The 24,787-nt window shown below is 31.5% G+C and overlaps 2 protein-coding genes and 1 long non-coding RNA gene across 3 annotated transcripts in view; all 3 read right to left on the reverse strand.

The window, feature by feature from the left end:
* LOC119644692 overlaps positions 1-19,365 on the reverse strand; it is a 52,800-nt gene extending 33,435 nt beyond the window's left edge. Inside the window, exons 1-2 of the long non-coding RNA XR_005248558.1 lie at positions 19,086-19,365; positions 16,021-16,227 (exon numbers count right to left, since the gene is read on the reverse strand). This is a non-coding gene — a long non-coding RNA (uncharacterized LOC119644692). The remainder of the gene's footprint in view (positions 1-16,020; positions 16,228-19,085) is intronic.
* A 2,996-nt stretch (positions 19,366-22,361) lies between these two features.
* On the reverse strand, positions 22,362-23,229 carry LOC119644731 (circumsporozoite protein-like). Its single transcript, XM_038044450.1, has one exon. It carries the CDS (start codon positions 22,890-22,892, stop codon positions 22,362-22,364), a length of 531 nt encoding a protein of 176 aa, XP_037900378.1. The 5' UTR covers positions 22,893-23,229.
* On the reverse strand, positions 23,213-24,693 carry LOC119644732 (probable pyruvate dehydrogenase E1 component subunit alpha, mitochondrial). Its single transcript, XM_038044451.1, has 5 exons — positions 24,503-24,693; positions 24,260-24,449; positions 23,819-24,193; positions 23,413-23,735; positions 23,213-23,221 (listed from the first exon to the last, which is right to left on the reverse strand). The coding sequence occupies exons 1-5, from the start codon at positions 24,662-24,664 to the stop codon at positions 23,213-23,215; spliced, it is 1,059 nt and encodes a 352-aa protein (XP_037900379.1). The 5' UTR covers positions 24,665-24,693.
* Between the last annotated feature and the right edge of the window lie 94 nt (positions 24,694-24,787).

The following is a 24,787-nucleotide window of genomic DNA, read 5'->3' on the forward strand; positions in this document are numbered from 1 at the left end:
AAAAAAAAAAAAAAAAAAAAAAAAAAAAAAAAAACAGTGGATAATGAAAGATAGGAGGATTGAAGAATATTTTCCATTATCGCTAATATCGATTATCATAAGTAACAATAATTTATTAACTTAATAGGTAATCAATTATCTACTGTTACATTAAAAAATCGACATCTATTGTTAAATTAATAAATTAGGGACAATAATAATAGATAGTAGATAAGTCACAGTAAATAATTAATGATCAATAATAGATTATAGAGAGTAATAATAGAGAATGATCGATAAATATTAGTATAGATAATATATTATATAATAGATAATACCCAATGGGCAATGAAGATTCTATCATGGATAATTTACAGTTACATCTTATAACAAAGAATGAAGAATAGAGGCGATAGAGAGTAGATAATATAATCGACAGTAAATAAGGAATAATCAATAATAGATAATTGATAATAGATAATCGAAAGTGAGTAATAAGTAATCGATAATAGATAATATATAACAACATGGAGTCCCTAGTAGATAATGAATAGTCAATAATGGATTGTTTACCCATGGCATCTAATGAATAGTCGATAATGGATAATAGATATTTCATAATAGATATCAAATAAATATCAGATAATCGATAATAGATTTCATAGTAGTCGATAAATCCAAGATAAGTTATGAATAATCGATATTGGATTATTCATAGTATATAATGAATAGTCGATAATAGATACGAAAAAAAACAAAGAGATTATTTTTATGTAAATAATCATCCGTAATAGATTAAAAGCAATCCAAAGTGTGTAATAATCGATGACTGATTACCGGTAATGGACAATTGGTAGTTAATATGAAAAACGATTATCAGAATTGCTAAGTGAGCAACGATTATTGACTTAAAGGAAAAAATCAGCTAATGATCCATAAGTAATAGATGTCAAATAAAAAATAACACATAGCACAATAGTATAATGGATTTGCTAACAATAGATAAAAATAATGATTTATACAATAGTTTATAAATAAAACTCATTCATAGCAGGCGAGGGTAGATACCGAAAAATATCTCTATCTAGTTTAAGCTCGCAAACCGTTGCCTATCTCCTTCTTATACTGGTTTATGTTGAACAACCTCTGAATCTGCGCTTTGTCATTTTCCGAAAGAAAACTTAATAAAAATATACCCTTCGAGAAGATTATATATAAGTAAATAAACATGCATAAGCATGATTAAACGATCAAATTCCGTGACTTAAATTCAAAACATTAAAAAGATACTACAAAGGAATGAAAATGGGTCGCCCGTCATATAAAAATCATATAAAAATACTTTGTTTTTATCAGCGCAACTAAATGTTTTTTTTTTTTTTAAATAATTTTTTTTTTCCATTATAACAAAAAAAAAAAAAAAAAAACAAAAGAAAGAAGAAGAGAACTGCAAGCAATTGAAATTTCCATTATTTTTGGGTAATAGAACAATTTCATACATATATTTTAGTTGTTTTAGTTGTTTTCTTAAATAAATTGGAAAAAAATAATCTAATACAAATAAAAAAAAAATAAAAAAATAAAAAAAAAATAAAGAAAAAAGAAAAAACTTAAAACTAAATAAACTAAACTAAAAAATATTCATTTGAATAAAACTCAAGTGTTTTGCTTTATTCGTTTACTTAAAGCTCACCTCTCGCGCGCGCGTTTGTCAGTCTTCCTTCCCGTCTTCGTGCTTTTAAATTGTAAAGCATTAAAAATTAAATTCAAACATTAATTTGCTTTCTACGATGTAAGCATTGCGTTGCGATTGAGATAACACAAGCAACATAAAAGAAGAAGAAAATCAACCACAAACGTAAAATTTTATGGAGGAAAGAAAATTACAACAAACTGAACTCAACTGAATTGAATCTGGAACATATATCCGTGTAACACATTTACCCAAACATAAACGCACATATTTGTGTGTATATATATATATATATATATATATGTCTACGTATATATACTTATAGTTATATGAAATTTTTCATTAAGGATTTTCTTTCTCCCAACTACCAGTTCAAAGATATATTCGTTTTTATTCAAAATTTGCTTATATTAATAGAAATTTCGAATCTATTTCTAAATTTCCATCTATCTGTCCGCGCATTCACCAATATTGTAAAGAAATAAATTTAAGTGTTAGCGGATACATACATATCTACCTAAATACCATATTTTATTATGTTATAAATAGAAATTCGACAGAAAAGCGCAGAAATTATATTAATTTACTAATCAATCGCTATCTTAGTAACTTAGTATTAATTCAAAGATCAACTTTTATCGAATTTCCGAAAGATCGAACGAATCCAACATCACTTACACCACAATGCATTTTCATAATATCTTTAAAGCAAAGGGTCCGGCCCACGCAAACGGGTTTTACAAACGACCCCGATGGCAGAATAATAACACTTAAGGAGATTATTATTGAGAATACTTTTAAATATTAGAGAAAAGTATTTAAATATTTAAAAAATGGCAGCATCGTAACCATACTCTGGAGACATTTTAAGCTCAAGCGGTTTGCAGCTCTGCAGCAAGTAGCACAACTGGTCCAAATTTGGAAAAAAAAAAAAAACAAAGAAAAAATTTAACCTACATTCCTTTTATCGAGTCAAACACGTAATGGTTTTTGAAAATGTCGATTTTTGTATATTCGGTGTGTGTTTGGGCGATAGAGTACAATTTTCGACCTAAAAAAAAAATGCCATTCTTCTTCATTAATGAAAAATACTTAAATACCTGATGCCTTAAAATAATAGAAACTGAGTTTTTTCAAGTCGTTAGACTTAATTATACGGTATAATAACGGAAACTTAAACAATGTCGCGCGCAGTTATGGCAGTTCACTTCCTCCATATATCAATCGAGATTGATCGGTCTACGATATGCAAAAGCTACTGCATAACAAAATCGTAGAGCGATCAAGTCAGTTCAGTTTAGCTTCATGTAGATCAAAAGCAAATATTTTAAATGCTAAGCCTTTCATCTGTAAAGTGGACGTAAAACTTCTGAAAGGAAATTTTCACCATTAGCTTTCAGTCATTTTTTCAACGTTTCTTAAATTACGCTTGATGCGGTAAACAAGCAAGTAAAAGTTCGCTTACTATTAAAAGCGTGGTCTCCGATACTCTGAATATTACATTTTGTTTTGTTTTTGTGTTCGTGCCATTAACACTTTCTGGACGATAAATGCCCAGCAAGATACGAACAAAATGCGATTAAGGCTGCGTTCGCATTGTCTCTTTTGGAATCAAGCTTCGGATAGTGTTTTCTAGTTGATCATCTTCGAAAATCGTAAAAAAATTGCCACCCACAAGAGCGCTGCTTACAATCATAACGAAATTTTCGAAACGAAATCATGCGATCAAAATTCTTCTTATAGCTCTCCGCACTCTGGACTAGAACTGGAGAGCAGAGATCACTGAAACTAAGTATAAAATCTGACACAATCTGGCAGATGGCAGAAAATTACCCCAATAGAGCAAATGCCGTAACTAGTATATGTCACGAACTTGAACGAGATTTTATTGAATTAAAGGCAAGTATCTTAGGCATCATTTAAGCTGGGTGAGGGAAGGGTATCGAAAATTCGACTTAAACTGATTGCTTTCTTCTCTTTATTTATTTTTTTTTTTTTCTTACTTATTTTTATCATACTTCGTCATTTCTCCTCCTTTTAAAAACCTTTATCAACGTGCTTGCTGTCGTTAATATCGTTTTTAAATTTTTACGAGAATTTTGTGGCACATTTTGTGTTTGGTTGTATTGTAATTCGTTTTCTTTTATAGTAATTTCGATTTTTGCTTCTTTCCTTTAGTTTTTTTCTGTTTTTTATTATTAGAAATTTATTTTTATTATTATTCCATTATTGCATTTGCTGAGATTGTTATCACTATGTGTTAATGGTTGAAAATTGGTTCCGCTTGCACACGTTCACAGAAATTCTGCGATATATATATAAGCGCCATACTGCGTCACCAACTAAAACAATTTTTTCCTTTATTTATTTTATATTTTTTTTTTTTTTTTTTTGTAAAAATTTTTTTGTTTTGTCTTTAAAATTCATTTATTTATACTCAAGGTTATTGTCATTTATTTAAATTTCCTAAAACCAAAAAAAAGATTGACTAAAATTTGTTTTCGAAATAAATTAAAAAACAATCTGACATTCATTTGAACGTAAGAACGTCTGAACGAAAGCTGCTACACAAGTTTAAACAACTTTACGAAATTGGATTTTTTCATTTTTCTTTTTTTAAAGTAACTATTAACTAATTTATTTCTTTTTTAATATGCTCATTATTTTAGTAACACTAGTAATTCCATAAAAAATTCGTTCGATACCCATCAGTTGCTCATTTTCATATGTATGCATATATATTGTGGATACGTATAACTAACTCAGTAACTTGGTAGAACAAACACAAAAAAACTCTAATGAAAATCAAATTTTTTTATTATCCTAAAACGGTATAAATATCCTGGCACAGTTGAGATTGAATTTGATCTAAGTAGATGGCAAAATCCGATCGGCAACAATTAAATCAGAAACTGTTGATCGACCAAGGAGAGCAGAGGAGAGCGCTTTAAAAAAAAAAAATTTTTTTTTTCAAAAGCCTTTGGTATATATCTTCTAATCCACAATTTCGTTTAACCACAACAAAAATTCAAAATGCAACAATTTTAGATATAATTTCTGTAACTATATCTGAAACATAATATGCACTCCATATAAACCAATCTCACTGAAAGTTTCTTAAAACGTGGTCATAATTTGCAAGCTTTCTGTTCACGATGTTTCTATAGAAGTATGTAGTGCAAGCACGCGAGGAACGTAACATGATATGTAAGAATAAGCATTCGTGCAATTAACTTCAATAAAAGATAAACTGTAGGGCAAATCGCACGAAATGCGTAAGTTAATGCGACGCCCTAATCTAGTGCCGACATAACAAACGCAAGTTGACTTAATAAGCCGCCAGATGGGGGACAATACTTAAAGCAAAATACCCGAAAAACTCTTTTTTTGCATATATATGCAATTCTATTAGAAGGCGAGACACTACGACCTGAGTCACAAATTTTCGAACTTTTATAATCATCATGTGTGTATTTAAATACCTCCATCGATAATATACTATATACGCATATGCATATATATTTATATAAATATAAGAATTTGAATTCATGTTATATAAATATGCTAAAAAAATAAATATATAATTGAAAATACATGTTATTAGCTTTTATTACATACAGATTAACTTTCATTACAAAATGAAAAAAAAAAAAAAAAAAAAACACTTATACGTATGAATATTGGTCCGCTCATTAGCGTATGAACACCGGTCCACTCATTACTATTGAAAGCCTGAAGGCAAATAGCTCAAAATTGATAGATATTGATAGTTCATATCCTGTAACAGGCGCAAACGATTCACAAGCATCCTTACCGCACTTTAAAATTCCAATCGAAAGTCGGAATTTTCTCCTCGAAAAACCAAATTCATCTTAAATTATTTCATTTCGCTGTTATCTCAATTGAAATCGCGGGATTCAACTATAATGATTCGTGAATTCGGCCCCTAAATACGTTTCCGGAATTGTAATTAAATCTTACTTGTAACATTTTCCTGTGGAAACGTCCAGCCAACTACGAGATCCTGTCCAATTGATTGAAAAGTTCGTCTGCAATTCTCAAAGAAACATTTGTAAATAGGATCAAATTTTAAGCCTTGACTCTTTTTGGATACAGTATTGCCATATACGTTTTACATATAATGCTGGTTGTCTGAAAAGTTTCCGATCTAAACTACCAAGAAATAAATAGCAAGATTCGTCCACAAACGTTAATGAATAAATATAGCGATGGGAACACATAAAAATTTCAGTTGATGTGAATGTTCCTATCAAAATGGAACAAACTAAATTGAATCGGACTCTCAGTAAGTATTCATTTTTGCAAGACAATACGCTATTTGCACAAATTAAAAACGGAATGGACTCCATGTGCGCTGATTATTTCTCATTATCGTTATTGACCACGGCCATCATAAAATATTCGGTGGTTGAATTATATGTGCACGGGTCACCAAGAATATTTAGAGCGATCAAATGATCTAACCACTCGTGGAAACAACATTCAAGTTCCACTAAATGGTACTGCACGGCACGGAGACGGCTTAGGCTATAAATATGTCTAAAAGAAGAATTTAAGATTTAGGCATCAGACTAGTTAAGCATAGGCATGACTTCATGTAATTAAACTCCGCTTTAGATGATGATTTCTTGTTATTCTGAGCAGCGTTTTTATTCTGTTGATGGTACCTCAAAAAAAAAAAAAAAAAAAAAATGTATCCTTTTGTGCATAATCGCAAAAAATTAAATGTCCTTTCGACGCGAAAATCATACCCTATCCGAAAGATGGGGAAAAATATGTAACTAGCGATAAGGACAATACTTTGAATAAATACTTTTTAGAATTCCCTTCAATTTGTTCTGTTCTCTTTATTGTGACCAGTTAATTGGTCAGACTGCGTCAGAAGGATGTGAAAAGAGATGGGAAACGGACACGAAATAATCTAAGCAGTCTAGTAGATGTCTGTCCAAGTGTTATGCCTTCGCCGACTAAAAGCAATTAACTATAGATACGATGCCCAAGTATGATGTACCGCATTGAGATTTGAACCCGCGAACATCGATTACTCGACTGTATGCGGCAGCCTTAAATCTAATAAATGAAATATTTTTCCCCTTAGTGATATTAGTTGATGGGAGGCTTTTCGCGGATTTCATTTACATCGAATATTATTTATCTTCAGCTTTGGTACTTTTGAGTTCGATAACGGTTCCTATATAAGCTAAGTAAGCATATTCTTCAAAATTTCTAAGAGATTAAGTTATTCTCAAAATGATAAAAGGCCGTTGTGATGGAGGAAAACGAATACAAGGATATTTGAAAAAAAAAAAAAACGTCTTTTTAAAATATTTCCCACTAATTATGGGCATGGCAAAATCATATCACAATTTTATGATCAAATACAATTCATATGATTCCGAATGCATTTCGCTAAATAAACTTAATGTCCGGATAGATCTACATATAGAGAAGTATATATATTTTCTTTTTGTTTCTCTCTTTCCGATCTTAATTTTTAAATATATATTTTTATCAAAAATGTTCTATAATTTCATATTTTTAAAAATAATTGCTAATGTGTGTTTGTTTCTTTTCTTTATATTAGTTTTTTTTTTTTTTTTTTTTTTTTTTTTTTTTTTTTTTTTTTTTTTTTAATATTTAATAGAAATTCTTTTTGCTCAATAGAAATTTACTCAATTTTACTCAGCTCACCGACAACAATAGCGAACAATTACAGAAGACGCTTTAATTTTTTATAAACTAACAAATCGGATAACATGAAACTGCTGTCAGTTGTATTATATGACAGTTGTACTAACCTAAGGTAAAAAAGGAATTTGATTCACACATAAATATATTTAGTTATTGAACACTGTCTCGTTTATATTTACATTTCTTTTCATTTTATAGCATTCATCGGATCCGTCAATCGGACTCGTAGTTTGATTAGCCCAAGTTCCATGTACCTGTTGTGACTTTCTTAAGAAATTTTAATGCGATTTTTTCCAATGCATTGTCTCCCAAGTTGGATGAAATACAGCGGAAGCTTGTTCGAATGTCCATGTGAAAAGGAATATTTACGACATCAATTCTTCTGTTAAATAAGCTATCAATGGCAAGAGGCTTGAAAATGAAATTTTCGAAATTGTCGGGATAGCAACAAAAACAAATAGAGATTTTCGATGGTTTATCCGCCGGCTTTACAACATAATAGACAATCCCCTGAATGTGGCTGGCAATTAGTAAAAAGAGTAAAGAAAATTTTCCCAACGAAAGATGAAATCCAGCATGCAAGCAGGATGTCTAGCGAGTAAGATGATTAAGTAAAAAATATCATAACAAGAGTTAGTAGACGTTACCTATTTTGAAGATTTATGAGGATAATATAATTCCTTCGAATCGTGGCAAGCACGCAAAAAAGTCTACGAAATCTGTTTGGAATCGACTGAAGTATTTTTGGAATGATAAATTTGTAATTGTTGTAAATAATAAATTCCTTTAAAGTTTTTAAACAACATTCGTTAAATACTTCATCTATTTTCGTAAATAAAGTTCTACGTTGTCGTTTTGCTCAGCCACCGACGGCTTTCTCACGAACTACAACTGCATAAATCGTACAGGGCTATGTATAATTCGAAACAATTTTCGTAGATATTTAGTTTAATTATTCTCGATCAATGCTTTCCTAAAATATCGTCCTATTGAAATTACATATCGAGAATCTTCCATAGTGTTGTTGCAATTCCTTTAAGATATACGCCACCAAACTAATCGCAGTAATGACTATTTGATGACAATCGCGTTGCTGTTCTGTCTTCACTACTTGCAAAGATGGCTTTTATTAGCACGGTAACACCGCAGGAACAACGGGGGAATTCAAACACTGTTCTCTTAATTGGAGCAAGAGTATGTAATAAAACTGTAAGTTCTATGACGAAAAACCGAATTATAATAAAAATTTTGAACGCTTTCCAAAAGTAATTTGACCGATAGAGATGGTGAACTGTTACGCCGCAATTTTAATAACATAACCTCAAAATATGCGAATGAAAACTCTTGGCCACTATGACCGTGCCCTAATATTATGATAATCTACGTATTCGATTTGTTGCTTATATGAAGAGAGAAAAAGGTACGTAAACGTATGAAAATATGTACTTTTTTGTGAAACGATTCGCTAGTACTTAATTATGATATTTACCAATTTAAAGCGATATAATGTTCTCAGTCTAAGACCAACTATTGCCATTCAAGATGTAGAAAATTAGACGTTATTACGTAAAAAGTTGCAGACGATAGATCAAGAACATGAGTTTTTTTTTTTTTTGAAAATTCATATAATTTCGCCATTGGGTATTAAAAAATTCTTATCCCAAGCCTTATGTAAATAAAAATTCGTTGAATTCTTTTCATACTATACATTACTTCTGATAGAGAGAGGGTATCTTAAGTTTGTACGGATCTATGTAACATCCAGAAGAATTTAAGATAACATTGTTATATTGATCGATTTTCTCAATCGATTTAAGTTTGTTTGCTTGCACTCTTGCATTTTAAATATAAATTGCAATTTTTAAGACTCTTAAGCAAATTCAAGGATTCAGATTGAATCGGAATTTTTTCACGATCATCCCCCATAACCATAAAAAGAAAAAATTAATTGCAATTTTAAAAATTTCTCGGCAAAATAATAATAGCATTGATATGAAAAATTTAGATTGACTGGGGTAATTTTTTCAACCCCCGCCCAAATAACCGTTACCTTGAGCCTTTGTATAGTCGAAATATGAAATTTTCAATATTTTATGATAAAAATCAGTCCATTATAGTGACTTGACATAGAAAATAAACGAAAATGAATGAAATTTGAACTACGTGAAGCTATTGTATGGATCCCAGCCTTATAAGGCTTGTCGTGGAAAGCAAGTCTTGACATGGCAATAAAGTATAATTTTTTTAGACGAAACGATATAGGGTATTGAATGGCCAAGGCCGCCTAATTCGAATCGTTTCGATTTCGTATTTTGAAAACATGCTAATGTTTGCTGCCTGCACGCGTACAAATGTTTTTTTCGTTGTTTTTGAACATTTTCTACGTCATTTATTCAAATTCGTAATCAAAAAGTCCCAAAGAAACAAAAAAATAGAAAGAGAAACAAAAAGAAAAAAAAAAAAAAAAATGCAATTTTCTAGCACATCTGCACAAATGTGTGGAAAGGCGTATGTAAATAAATTTATTTTTCTCTGCACAATGTCAGGGTGTTAAAGAACAACATATTTATTAAGTTTGGTTGTATAATTGGTTTGTTCTACTCATTGAGAGCTTAATTAAATATTATTTATTTATTATGAATTATTTATTTATTTGTTCATTTGTTACACATATGTGTAAACACTTACAAATACGCACCGTTTTGCAAAGGCGGGCTATTTTATTTATTTTTTCGTTGTCAACAAACTGTTCTATCATATGTTATTATTAAGTAACATATATCGAAATTGCGAGCTATTAAGTTAAACTTAACTTAACCCCTTGCATTACTACCTCTTCGGAATTCAACTTACTTTCAGGGCCATAGTAGATTGTCGAAAGAATATTTAACCTTTTATTCGCACGATCAAGGCATGGCTATCGCAATATATCTATTTCGCATTATTTCAAATTCATATACCTGTCACCGCCGGACTGTTGAATATATGTTTACTTGAACCAAATTGTTTTTTTCATCAACTCATTCATTTATATTTTATTTATGATATTTCATTTCTTATATTATTTATGTGGTATTAAATATATACTTATATACATATATATATGGGATAATTTGATATCCAGTTACCAGGAAAAGAGAGAAAGAGAGAGAGAGAGAGAGAGAGAGAGAGAGAGAGAGAAATTGAATCTATAAGAAAGCTATATTCGCCTCAGGGAGTACATTTGATAATCACCAAATGATTGTAATTGTGTTTGCGTATTCTTGACAATCAGCCTTAAACTGTAGACTTAAGCCAAGTTATGTGTCACGTTTTGATTTTTGCAGCAGTGACACTTACAACAACAAACGACATATAATTGAACAGATAGCTTTCAATTCATAATTCAAAGCTAATCACGAATACGTCTATAGGCAAATTAACGAAAAAAAAAACAAATTGAAATATTTTACTCGAACAAGACCGATTATCCATATAAAGAATACGTTATAATATATTGGAAGTAGAAATTGGTTCATTGCTTTTTTTGTTTTTGTTTTTTTTTTTTTTTTTTTGAGTTTAAAAATACATTTATCTCAGAACAAGGCGGAAGAGCAAATTAATGAAAGTATTGTCCATAGTTGACTAATACTTTTTCCCACGTCTCAGGCAATTTTCAAATTAAGATTAAACTCAAAAGAACCCATAGTAGGGTAGACTCATAAAAAATCGAAACGCCATTCGCGCAAACAATCACTCATCCATTGCAACTCAATCACATCAATTGGAAGGAGTAATATCTGCGGATAAAAGCAGACAGATTAGAACGTTGCAGGTTAGAACTTCAAATATAACGTAAGCGAGTTTCATTACCATATAAGGTCGAATTCCTTCATATTAAAAACACATGATATGATATTATTACGATAATTCGACATTTAATGAAAAGAGTGTGCATGTGTGAAAATTGACCGATCTTCGAAGAAACCCGATTGTGATAATAGTGAAGCCAAATACACATTCATGATGCCGTATCTGCCTACGCAGCTGACAACTGACGAAGAGATCAACAAAAATTCGTAGAATATTTTCCAGGCAAAAAGGGATTTGCAATCACAATGTCATAATGCAACTTGACTTGTAAGAGGCGGTTATACGTAAAGTAGTAAAGTTGCGGAAAGTAAAGTCGACTGAGTCGAGAGAGTTGAATTGTAATAATCAAGTGGACGGCAAAGCTAAAAAAAGAATTGATTTGCTATAAATAAGCCTTTTGCAAGTATATCTTCCCATGTTAAACTAAATCACAAAATCCCAATCCAGTGATACGAACTGAAACCTAAAAAGAGTTAAAGAGAAACATAAGCGAATTCACGTTACAACGTAGTGACTTTTGCCATATTACAGGCATTTTTTGTCGCAATTACATCAGTTATTATTGATAGCGTGCCTTGGTGATGATATCATATGGTTGGACGGTTGGAGCAAAGCTTAATACAATTATTCACTCAATTGACTCAGTTAAACAGGACTGTCATGACATTCAGCTTTTTCATCGATGTTAGTGGTGCACCTTTTCCGGAATCTCGGCCTTTAGATATCTCAAAATATCCATTTTTTTTCCATAGTTATGAGGACTTACTAGCCGTATGCTTCAAATTTTTTTTGTTTTCTTGTTTGACACAGAAATTACATTGATTGAAAGCTCAGAAAAACTCAGTTGCATACGCATGATAACATAATAGTTGAATAGCTTAAGCTTGCATACCTTAAAAACAGATCTATTCTAAAGATTATAATACTACTTGTATGTACGTAGAGAACGGACCGAACTAATTCGTACTCCGTATAATAAAATAGATCAAGAGAAAATGTTGCGGCTTTTTTCATCAAAGTTCAAACCAATTATTCCTATATTTGAAATAAAATATTTATTTAAAAAAAAAAAAAAACGCATGCATTTTTCATCGATAAATTTTTCCCATTTTTCTTGTAAAACTGTTATGACATCACTGCAGAATTTCTAATATTTCTGAGCAAACAGAAATTAAGCCAAATGATTTGTTCAAATCTCCTTTTGAGGTAGCTAGCAAATGAAGGAATAATCAGATGAGAAAAAAAAAACAGTTCGAGCTACACAATGGATGCATCAAAACTTTCCAGCCAAGCTATTGTATTGTATTTCTATTCTTACCGACAATAATGTCTCCATTTTCATAATATTTCTGTTACTAATTCGTTTACACAAAAGTTACACAAAAGTTTAATTAAAATGCAGTAAATATGTACAACGCGCAGCTAATCAATTAATGTTAGGAAACATTTGTTTCTAAAGTGCAGTTATATCGTAGCGAGGGTAATGTTATCTTTGGTTGAGTACACATTGCATTAAACCATATAAATTTCTACCTACACTTAATTTACTTACAATTTTCCATCGCCTTTCATTTACGACATAAATTAATTATGTACAACTTTAGGATTCGATCGGAATTCATTATCATGAATCGACTAAGGATATTTATCCAACCGATTGTTTTGCGTTCATTACTAGCATTCTTAGAGTAAAGGATCCTTTTCGACTCTATTTAGTTTTCTAAGTTACTCTGGGTGAAGACATTTCATTACAAAAGCAATAAAAAATAAATTCTCAACAAGACAAGTACACGAGTAGGTAAGAATCGCGACTACCAAGTCCATGTTAGATGCGGTAGAGGATACTTTCTTATAACAAGAGCAAGTTCTAAGTCGATAAAACTGTAGCTGTACCATCCCCTGGATGGTAAGGATATAAAAATTCCCAATTGAACACAAACCCACTATGCTGCAACCATCAGCTTTCCATTTCTTTTCCTTTTGCTCACTTCTTCACGGATCATCACCTGAATGGTTGGCCATATATATATAAAAAAATTAATGGTAGATCGGTGATTAATATAAGAAACTTGCATGATTTGTGTATTTGCTTGGAGGATACATTAAAACCAGTAATGGCCTGCAATCCACACTGCATTGTCCTATAAATTTCACTCATCAAATAATATATTCTTGATTTAATGCGCGTAGTGCAACGAGTAAACCATACTACCTATCTGCTTGGCTGATGAGCTTTTAACGTGAAGTCCTATGCAACCTTTATCAAGTCTCATCGGGCTTAAGGTTTAACCCTTCCCATAACGTGAGGACAAGTTCGAAAAATAGATTACTCGTTAATAAACACGATATGAACCGAATAATATATATATTATATATATATATATATACATACATCATAGTATTTTTTTTTTCCTGTCAGAACTTGTAAACCATATAAAGTGCCCTAAACATACTTAAGATGAAAAGCCCATCGGAAGTTTCCAATGAAGAGGACGTTCTTTAATTAATCGACCAATCAGTCAAGGGATGTCTCCTATACATATGATATCGTAACGGCGAGAAAGAAGTGTGGTCAGAGGTTAAGATGTATAGAGTTTCACTGATGTCGGGCTTTTTAATATTTTTTTTTTTATTTTTTCTTAACCAATAAACTTGCGCCTACAGATCTTAACTGCATTAATTAGCCGCCGCTCATAGGCTTATAGAGTAATTTATGAACGATTGCTAACATCGCCCAGCTTGCAAGACAATATTGCAAGTAAAAGAGCCTATAGGAGTACTAGATATGAAGGTTTGAATATGATCGAAAGTCTCCCCTCTGGACAAGGGGAAGCTTCCCTTTACCTTTAATTTATTGATGATACCGCAATTGGTATACTTCACGATCACGATCCAAAGAGTCACAATTGATATATTCGCAACGCTATCGTTCCTGCATTGCCATCCTTCAAGAAATGCAAGAGACTTTACTCGGCACATCTTACTTAGGATGAATGTCATTATTACGCATAGTCTTGCAGTCGGATTATCCATACTTCTCGGATTGCCATCCAAATTTTCATCCATAGTATTTTAAAATACAAAGAGCAGATACCAACCCAATAAAATCAAGCACCAACTCACACTATTACGTTTCTGTCTGCTCAACAATTCCTAACTCTGTTTATTGAATCTTGAGCCTCCATAGCAGCTGAATTCTTAGTAGAAAGGCCTGCAATGAGACGATTCCTGACGTTCACGATAATTGCTTTATGGTAGATTTTCCGTCGTTGGCTACTTGCGCCAAGCAGTCGAGCCCAATTATCGATTAGTATTTGCATCATCATGTCACCGCCGACATATCGGTCTTTCAAGGCGCCTATCTTTCACACGTAACAACGAATTAACACCCTATACCTTATCCGAACCCTTTAGTGTAGTTAAAGCTCAAAGTGCTAGCGTTACTGAATGCTTATGAATCTTACCAAAGAGTTTTCATTATCAATTACTCGTCTAGACGAGTGGAAAAAATTTGAATCAAATAAATTCTTCTTGTTAGGAGGGTGGGTAAACAATTAAAAGAATGTTTTTTGGCAAATTTTTTTTTTTTTTTTTTGGATTTGAAGAAAAGAACCCTAGAATATTATATTGAATATACTATAAAAAATTCAAAAGAAGAGAACGAAAATTGTCACAGTCCTACTAGGTGACGTTTTCAAAACATTTAAAATAAGAAAAAAAATACCGTTTAAAGTTTTGAAATGTACACGTTATAGATAGCGTTCGTTTCTTATAACAAAATAATTTTTAGATTATTTTTGAAATTAAATCGCAATCACAGGACCATAGAGAAGATGCCTTGACAAATGCAATTATTCAACCGTCATTGCTTTTTTTCGTAGATGTTTTGTTACCAAAAAATGTTCCATTTCGGCTGCAATGTGCAAAAGGCCATATTAAGATAGTAGTCGTCATCGCTTTTCGTCGCAGATGATCTATCTGCTTCTGTCGAAGGCAGCATCCAATTTCACGTGTTGTAAAAATGATATTAAATTTGATATGTTGGAACAATCACTGATTCTTCCCGATTCATTCTCGGCCGCCTCGTTAAAACTGAACTAGCATATTTTTCTTTTTGAAATTTTTCTAAATAAAATAAACATTATCGAAAGCCATCTCTTAGTGTATTAGGCAAGAGATAGGACATTAGTCTGCTACATGCCAATAAGTATTGTTTTTTTTTTGGCGGCACTTCGGGAACATGTTGAAAATTTCACGTAAAAAAAAAATTTTTTTTTTCTCTTAATCTGCTAATCAAAAATGCAAAAACAAAGAAGAAAGAACTTAAATTTTAAAATCAGTTCTGCTTTTAAGAACACAGCTTTTCTTACCAAAAAAAAAAAAAAAAAAAACGTAGAAAGCGTATCTAGCGTCATAGTGATATTTTTGAATAAAATTTTCCTAAAATTTTTCTTAACACCTTTAACACTTCACTTTTCTGATCATTATTATCATTATAATCATTAAGGAATTACTTACACACTCATCATATATACATCTATATATAAAAATAAGGCTTGAAAATTTTGTTTTAAAAGTGCTATTAGAAAAAAAACCCAACAACAATATAAAAGCTTTTTAAAGGATATTATCATGAGATAAAATGCTCATTATTTACGCAGTTTTAAAAATAAAAATTGTCGCGCACCAACAAAAAAAATTATATTATATTATTTATGCAGGTCTTTTGATCATTGGAATTAAAAAAATATGTATATATATATATATATATATGAGAGACTTACATTTGATTAATATGACCGGCCTGTAGAATATTTATCCAATTGTGCGATTTCGTTTATATCCACTAATGAAGACATTTATCTAACTATGTACGTGTATAGATGATTTGCTCGTCGAAACGCTTAACTAACTGACAAGCAGTGAATAAATGTTATTTAATGAACTAGAATCTCTCTCGTCTCTTATGCTTCAATATTAGATTAGCTTAACTGTAAGTTTTTCATTGTTTGTTATATAGATATAACGATTAACGTCTCCACATTGTGTGAGTGTGTGTGTGTGTGTGTGTGTATTTAAACTTTAATTTTTTTTTTTTTTTTCTTTTTTTTTTTTTTTTAATAAGTTTTACACTTATAAGTTATAAACAATTTGTCTTAAAGCACTTCACGGGCCGCTTAATTTGCATAGATTTACGTAATACTGATTGTTAACGAAACACGCCTTTATATTCCTTTTCTACAATTATTTTCTTTATTTATTTATTTATTTTATTTTATTTTATTTTATTTTTTTTTTTTAATTAATCTCTTCTCATACATATTAATATAATTTTACATATATAATGTTATTTAAAATGAAAGCAAAAACAACAAATAAACTGAGAAGATTATTTATTATTATATATATATTGTCACATATAATGCATAATATATTTTTGGCACCAAATAAATTTTTTTTTTCTTTCTTCTTTTTTTTTTTTTTTATTTAATATTATTATTATTAATAATTGGCAGAAAATTTGTAAAATTAGAACAAACCCGAAATATAAAAATGCAGAAATTCTTTTTCTTTGCTTTGCGGCGAATTTCGGATATCCTTCTTTTTCTCTTATCCACTTTTCTCTTATTCACAAGCGGGAAAAGTAAATAAAAACGTAAGGAAGAAAAGACAAGTATTTTATAATTTTTTTCTTTTCTTTCACTTTCAAATTATGGTAGTGGGTAAGCAGACAAGTAATGCAATAGACATTAACTCAAGTGTAGTAGTACAACAAGTAATCGGAATCCCTCTATACATAAGATCTTACATCTTTAGACTAAAATGAACCTCAAAATCTGCATTAGTCCTGATGCACTTTTCGTAGAAGATTTTCCCATAATAATGCATAATTTCCCTTAGTTTTTATTTCTTAGATGACATATATTCTAGTTTTAGGTTCTCGTCTGTCCTAGTTTACAATTCAATCACAAGACACTACACAGGTGAGGTAATAGAGTAATTTTGAATTTCTGCAGCATTAGAGAATGTAAACCACTTTTGAAAAAAAATATTGCAATCACTGTGAGATATTCATTATTTAGATCGATGAGCAAGTGAAGATCTTGTGATGTAAACTCTAACCGGGTCTTAGATTTTATAGCCTATAACACCGAAAAGTAGAAAAGTAATTTTCTGGAGCTGAGCGTTTTTTTATCACCGATTTGTTGGACATTTTCGTAAAAGTTTTTGACGCACATTTTCAACTTTAAAGCATATACTAAGCTATAAAGGGGACAATGAGCATTTTCACACCCATTTTTCTTTGAAAAACTCGATCCAAGATCAATATTGCGGTTAATTTTTATTAATAAACAATTAATACCACAATCACTTTTGAACAACGAACAAATTCAGGCGCATAGCAGTTAGTGGCGATCTCGAATGCGTCATGTTGTATTAGAGGGGGATATATTAAGGTTTCGAGGGCGTACGTAATATGCAGAAGGGCTCACCTTTCATTATGCCGACCTAAACCTGCCTGTCCGACTGATGTCTGTTCATGTACAGTTTTGTTCAAGCTGCAGATCACAATTTTCAAGATATTTTGATGAAACTTGGTGGCTATAATTTTTAATATTTGATGGTGAAAACTGATATAGAAATCAATCTTGCCGGACTTTTAATCACACAGGTATATTTTTTGGATATCACCGCATATAAAGAGCGCCTACAAAGGGCTTTCATGTAAAGTGTGCTTTTACATGAAATCAATGCGTAACTTTTGGTATGTTATTACTAAAACGGGTGAATAACTGTATTAGACGAAGTGATATAGGGTATCTGTCTATCTTGCCCGACTAGAATTTTCTTACTTGTTTTTTAAAATAATTTCGAATTATATGATGTCCATCGTATGTGATTTCAAAAACACTATCCTCCCTGCCATAAAGCCGGTCTAAGAATCGACTTTTTTACAAAGAAATTCGATCCTAAAATCCTATATAATTACTAGAGAATAATGGCTGGACGCAAAAATAGTTTTTTTCCTTTTTTTATATACCGACCGAAAAGAAGAACATTTAATTGTTAGAAATTTCCTTTCCAAAAATATTTTACCATCGGTGTAACTATTATTTTAATAAAATTATTATATATTATATTATATATTATATGTCAAATATAATATATTATATATTATTTATACTTATTATTTTGTCAATTTTTGCTTTGCCAGTTAGCCGATCTGAACCATATTTGCGGACTTTAGTTTTAATGGATTATTAATAATAATAATTTTTTAAGATAACGTAAAATAATGTAATAAAATCACCGCCTAGTTCCAATTTTAATGGATGTCAATTAAAGTTAAAAATTTATAAGTGAAGTGCCGGATTTTTATTTAATTTGTACTTTCCAAACCATTATCATTATACTTACGAAGGAATGAATGGCAGGTTAAAGAAATATATAAAATACGAAGCAATTAGGAAAGCTCTCTGTATACATATATATAAATGTATACATCAGATTTCTAAGGAATGAAAAATCTATTCTCATCTATCTTTCCCATAAAATGGTATCAAATAAAGACATACTTTGTAAATTATGTCCATTACAGTCGACTAGAGCTTTACTAGTTGCCGTATATCTGAATTACGCTATAAAAATTGGCAGCTAAGCCGTTAGATAAATTCTATATACATCTGATTATCAATCAATCCGTCCAATGTCAGCTATAGAACTCGAACATTAGTTATGTAAAAAAAAAAAAAAAAATGGAAAAAATATATATATGTGAAAAATATGAAAACGATATAATATATATGTATACTGTAGGTATGGTTGGGAAATATTTCTAGTGTATTACATTGTTTGCAGTCTCAGTGAACGCGCGCCTAATTTTACGTTCACAATATCCGATCTAAGTCAAATAAATTTTCTATTCATGTACAAATGAATGTCTCTTCCAATTATTATATTAAAAGCTATGCGATAAATCGAATTCGAAATATTCGTTTTAAGTTCAAATAAAATTGTCTCACTCGGTTTCTTGATGTACTACTGATGTCGATTAATTTTCACTTTTATTTACGTAAATATTCTTATTGACTTAAATATTTTCGTTTCGCTTGTAATTATTAAAATTATTTTGCTTTTTTATATTTTTATTTTTTATTTTTAATTTTTTTTTTTTTTTTTTTTTTTTTTTAATTTTTTATCATCAACCTTAATTATATACCTTTGGGTTTATTTTCTTAATAATATTTTTTTTAATTTCATCTAAATTTATTTAATTATTAATTTAAATTTTATTTGAATTTTGATTTATTTTTTATTCAAATATTAAACGTTTGCTTTATTCAAATAACCATCGCTGACTAACTGTGTATTAAACGCTGCACGATCAACTAGACAACTAGATCGATTTGATTAAACAGCTGTCTAGTGCCGTCGCTTTTAGCAGCTGTTGATGATTTTTCTTTACGTTAGGATGAAATCTTAAAAAAAGCATAATAGAAAAAAAAAAAGCTTTGCTAGCTTTTACTGGCATTACCTCTTCGCGTATCTGCAAATGAATATTTTTCCTTAACGGGGGATCACCCACTCTAAATTTTCAAAATATTTTTTTTTTTTTTTTTTTTTTTTTTTTTTTTTTTTTTTTTTTTTTTTTGCTATTTTTTATTATTCCTAGATACTTTCAATGAAGTGTAAAATATGAGTGAAAACGTTCATAATCTAAAAGAAATGTCTTTTTCTTTTAAAATTTCGAATATATATTCCAAAAAAAAATTTCTATTGCGAGCGACGTCCACTTCCTGGGCAATTAAAGATTAATATCGTACCTGATGACATCCAACTTCTTTTATATACTAACCGATGTGCTGAGAAACAAATAAGGACATTATAGACGGGCTTGGCCAACTGATAGATACCCTACATCAATTTACTTAGTTCAGTTATTCGTTCGTTTTGGTGATAATACATCAAAAATTACATATTATATATATACATATTATATATATATAGGCGTATTTCTCATGAATGCCCACATATTAGCGAATAACCAAAGCATTACATTACGTGAACTTACTCACCAAAAATGTTATTATTTTTCAGTTTCCGTCATAGAAATTACACTTTCTCCTCATATAGAGATATGCTTTTCATAACCTCTCTATATATGTTGCGATCTAAGAAATAGACCTAAGCGATTCAAATGCCCTACCGTTAATTTCTTTGATAGATTGCCACGAAGAAGCAATTTTCATCATAAAATATTCAAAAATTAAACATTTTCCTGAAGGGCAAACTATTCATGTGTAATCTCATATGGAGGCGGGTCCAACAAGTATATATAGTTCAATTGATCCAAATTTTGTACACTTAATTTTTATGTCAAATTACTTTTATGAAAAATCATAGAACGTTGAACATAAATTATCATAGAACATTAGCAATTAAGCCTTTTTGGCAAATATATGGTTAACATTTCCTAACACTTCATATATGCGATGGTATCCAAAAAAATAGATCTACGTGATCCAAATACGATAAAATTGATTTCTATGTCAATTTTCACCATGAAATATTAAAAATTCTTCCCTTTTTTTTTATAAATGGTTTCAGTTTTGATACGAACGGTTGTATTAGAAAGGGGGTACAACAAGTTGCCCCAGCTAAACCGAATTGTCCATAACATTTTAAAATGTCGAAATACTATCATTTCCTTACATCTTTTGTCGAGAAATTTGAAAAATCGAAAATTCGTCATAGGCGGAAAGGTAGACTGATGCGAAACATTTTCAATAGCGTTCGTGCTTGGGTTAAAGTACGCCAATCTACCAAACCAAAATGATCATTTTTTATAGGTATCTCGCATTCATTTTTAATTTCTTTCCTAATTACATCAAACTATACAGTTGAATGCTATGCCCTACAATACTTATGGTACAGACCCATGCACTCAACAAAGATTGGCCTTCATTACGTATTTAAGTGTAACCATTTATCAAAAGAAATTTGCATGATCAGCCTATATTGTGCGTTGTTACCACAAGGCTACATTAGCATAGTGACAAACTTGAATTTCTTCCCAAGATGGCGATCAGAAATATACACTATTTAGTCAGTTATTTGATAGAAACTTCCAAGTTTGAAAGCTTCGAAAATGAAAGATACGAACGTCTATTGTCGCGAAATCCGAAGAAAGGCCGTCTGACCTATTTACTGTCATTCGATTTTGAAGAAGTAGACAAGCTCGACACCATAGTTTGTTTTTTCTGATTAACTGTTAAGTAACAATCCGCAGTAATGAAGAGGCACAAGTCGATTGTCCTGATTATCTTTTCCCGTTGATCGACTACTACTAAAATTCATTGCAATGTTTTCCTATTTTTCTTTCCTTTTTTTTTTTTTTTTTTTTTGCCTTCGAAGAAATGCAACATCAGATGCTTAAGTTGACGTAATTCATAATTTACAACAGTTGATAGCCGGGTAATACCCCCTTATGGTCAGTCGATTTTGTCTAATGCTATTTCTCGCCTATTATACCTATTATACACCATATGTAGCAACGGAGCTACAAAGTTCGTGCCGATCTATATATATAGCATTTGGAACGATTTGAGAAATCGAAAGTTGAAAAGGATTCAATTGACTCGTTTGGTAGTTCCAGTGGTAAATGAATATGGGAAATCATATAATTTTAATATATATAATATTTACGACGAACAGATTGACATATTTAAATGTATAATAAAAGATTGATCTTTCTTTGCTCGGATTTCGTCCCAATAGACGGTCGACGTACTCACCATTTGTCATATCCGAATCTTTCATAATTAGTAGAAATTTTTGAAGAATAATTTTATAGAATAATAGTACAAGTTTTTCTCGCTAAGCTAGTGTAACAGTGCGGTATATAAAGACTGATCATGCAAATTTCTTTTGATAAATGGTTTTGCTTAAATATGTAATGAAAGCCAAATGACTGAAATTTTCATAAATTGGCCACATTATGCAAACAAAATTCTACCAAGATTTACAGATTTACTTCAAGTTGATTTAATTCAAGGAATTAAAATTTTTAAATCAATTTTTGTTCAGGCTTGTTTAAGGTGAAAACTTTCAAAATTAAAAGTTTTTAAACTTCTTCTTTTGTTGGCTTGACCAGATTTGATTTTTCGGCCGCATTTTTCGGTTTCGCAGGTGTGACGGGCTGAGCAGGAGCAGATTTAATTACAGGAGGAGGAGTAGATTTATCAACAGGTAAAGTGGCCGTACCATTGGCGGAAGGTGAAGGCTTTCCATCTTTTGCATCTTTTTTGGCTGGTTCTGTTGGCGGTGACGCTGGCGGCGGCGGTGGCGGTGGCGGTGGCGGTAGATCTTTTATTTCTGATTTGGGCGTAGGCGTCGGTGACCCTAATGGCACATATTGTTTGCCGACAAGTTTATGCTCCAAATTACGTTCGACTGTATCGCGTATTTTCTCTTCGTAACACACCAAATAAATGTCCGTAGTCAATTCCTTCACATCCGTTAGTTTTGCAGTCGTAACTTGTTGAACTGTATCCGCTATTTCTTTTTTAACCTTGTCGTCAATTGTCTGCAAAAACATTTGCAAGCATAATAAAAATTTTTGCTTCTCCCATTCAAAAGTATTTACACAAAGCATTTACTGAATGCCTGCTAGTATACCTCGATTCGAATTCAAGGACGTCTTTAGCTTAAATTTTATCACTTTTGTTTAACTATTTCATGTCGATGAACATTCAACAATCAACCATTTGTCCCACTTTATTCGCCTAGATTGCACTACATCCTCAATGACAACTTATCCAACACCTTATTATATTTAAGTTTGGACTGGCAAATTGGGAATAAAAATCTATTTAAGGTGCGTGCCCACTGCACCAAGTCCCTTGACTTTCGAGCTTGCTACTCTTGCTGCCAGTAATCTGAAATTTCTCCCAGCCATTCTTACATCATCCAATTTTACAATAACTGCAGATTTAATATACAAAAAAAAAAAAAAAAAAAAAAATTTAACCGAACCCCAAGAAAAGTCTCTCTATGCCAATTGCCATCACATCTTTCGACCCCTTTCAAGTTTCAACTTATTCGCGTTATTCTAAATCTGAATTAAACGCCTTTCCGTTTCGAAACCGAAACATGTTTTTCAATTTCATGCTTACCTTAAAATCTTCCTCAGTTAACAGTTTGCAATTTAAGCATAAAGTTTTAAATCTGGTTATTGGATCATTTGTCTTTCTCACTTGTTCAATTTCTTCACGTTTCCGATAGCTAGTACCGGGATCGGACATAGAATGACCGTAATAACGATAAGTTTCTAATTCCATGACCAACGGACCACATGTTTTTGCTCTATCTATACAAAATTCCGTCGCACTGCGTACCGCCAATACGTCCATACCATTAACCCAAATACCTGGTATGTAATCACCTCGCGTGTAATAATTCGGATTACAAGCAGCGCGATTAGCCGAAGTTCCCATACCTGAAAAATTTCATTGAATCAATTATTGTTCGGACTACTCTCTTTCTCTCTCTCTATCTCTCTCTCTCTATTGTATAAATAACCGTATTTGTTGTTTTCGCATACAAAAACTACTGGCAGCTTCCATAAGCAGGCTAAATTGAAAGATTCAAATAGCTGGCCCTGGTTTGCGGCGCCATCTCCATATAGGGTAAAGGATACAGCATCTCTACAACGGTAGGCATGCGCTAAACCCACACCTGCTCCCAATGGAACCTGACTACCCACAATACCGTTGCCGCCGAAAAAATTTTTCGCATAAGTATGCATCGAACCACCCTTTCCTCGACTACAGCCAGTTTGTTTCTGCGCTAATTCGGCCATTATTTCGTAAACCGAACCTCCCATAAGATATGTCCAGCCGTGCGAGCGATAAGACGTGATAACAGTATCTTCTGGCCTCATCGCCGCCCACATGCCTTATGTCCACAAGGGAAATCAACGATTATACACATGCAAAAGTCGTTAACTGGGTAACCAAATACCTGCACAGCAAGCCTCCTGTCCTGCATACAAATGACAGAATCCTCTGATAACTTTCTGTCTATATAATTCAGCGCAAGCGTTTTCCATACGCCTTACCGTTTGCATGTCAGTATATAATTTGACGGCTTCGCTTCGTTTCAATGTTACATAATCCGTTGGCTCATCGTCTAAATTGTATAGTTTGAAGGCCTTCATAAAAAAAAAGTTGAACTCACTGACACATAAAAACATACATCACTTACATTTTCCAGGGTCAGTTCGACGGATTTGTCAGGTTTGTCCGTCTTATCCTTATTATTATCGGCGTCCTTGCAAAACTGATCTAAAAAGGAAGCTTTACGTATTAGCAACTGATGACTAACATTTTGTCTAAGAGCGCGTTGCACACCCAACAGCATTTTCATCCGGGAAGGGACTAAAGATTTGTTTTTAAATTAAGTTAATTCACATGTAAAAATTTTGAAACTTAATTTTCAATGTCAGAACAATTAAAAGTATTGTTTCTTTTTTTTTTTTTTTTTTTTTTT

The sequence above is a fragment of the Glossina fuscipes genome, unplaced genomic scaffold (genome assembly GCF_014805625.2).
Source record: "Glossina fuscipes isolate IAEA_lab_2018 unplaced genomic scaffold, Yale_Gfus_2 0, whole genome shotgun sequence".
Classification (NCBI taxonomy): Eukaryota; Metazoa; Arthropoda; class Insecta; order Diptera; family Glossinidae; genus Glossina; species Glossina fuscipes.

Bases quoted from the DNA above. Each gene is read 5' to 3' on its own strand.
- LOC119644731 (XM_038044450.1), bottom strand. From the start codon at position 22,892: ATGCTTTGTGTAAATACTTTTGAATGGGAGAAGCAAAAATTTTTATTA.
- LOC119644732 (XM_038044451.1), bottom strand. From the start codon at position 24,664: ATGAAAATGCTGTTGGGTGTGCAACGCGCTCTTAGACAAAATGTTAGT. The intron at 24,450-24,502 runs GTAAGTGATGTA...TTTTTTATGAAG, and splicing joins TCGAACTGACCCTGGAAAAT to GCCTTCAAACTATACAATTT. The intron at 24,194-24,259 runs GTATTTGGTTAC...TGTGGACATAAG, and splicing joins ACAGGAGGCTTGCTGTGCAG to GCATGTGGGCGGCGATGAGG.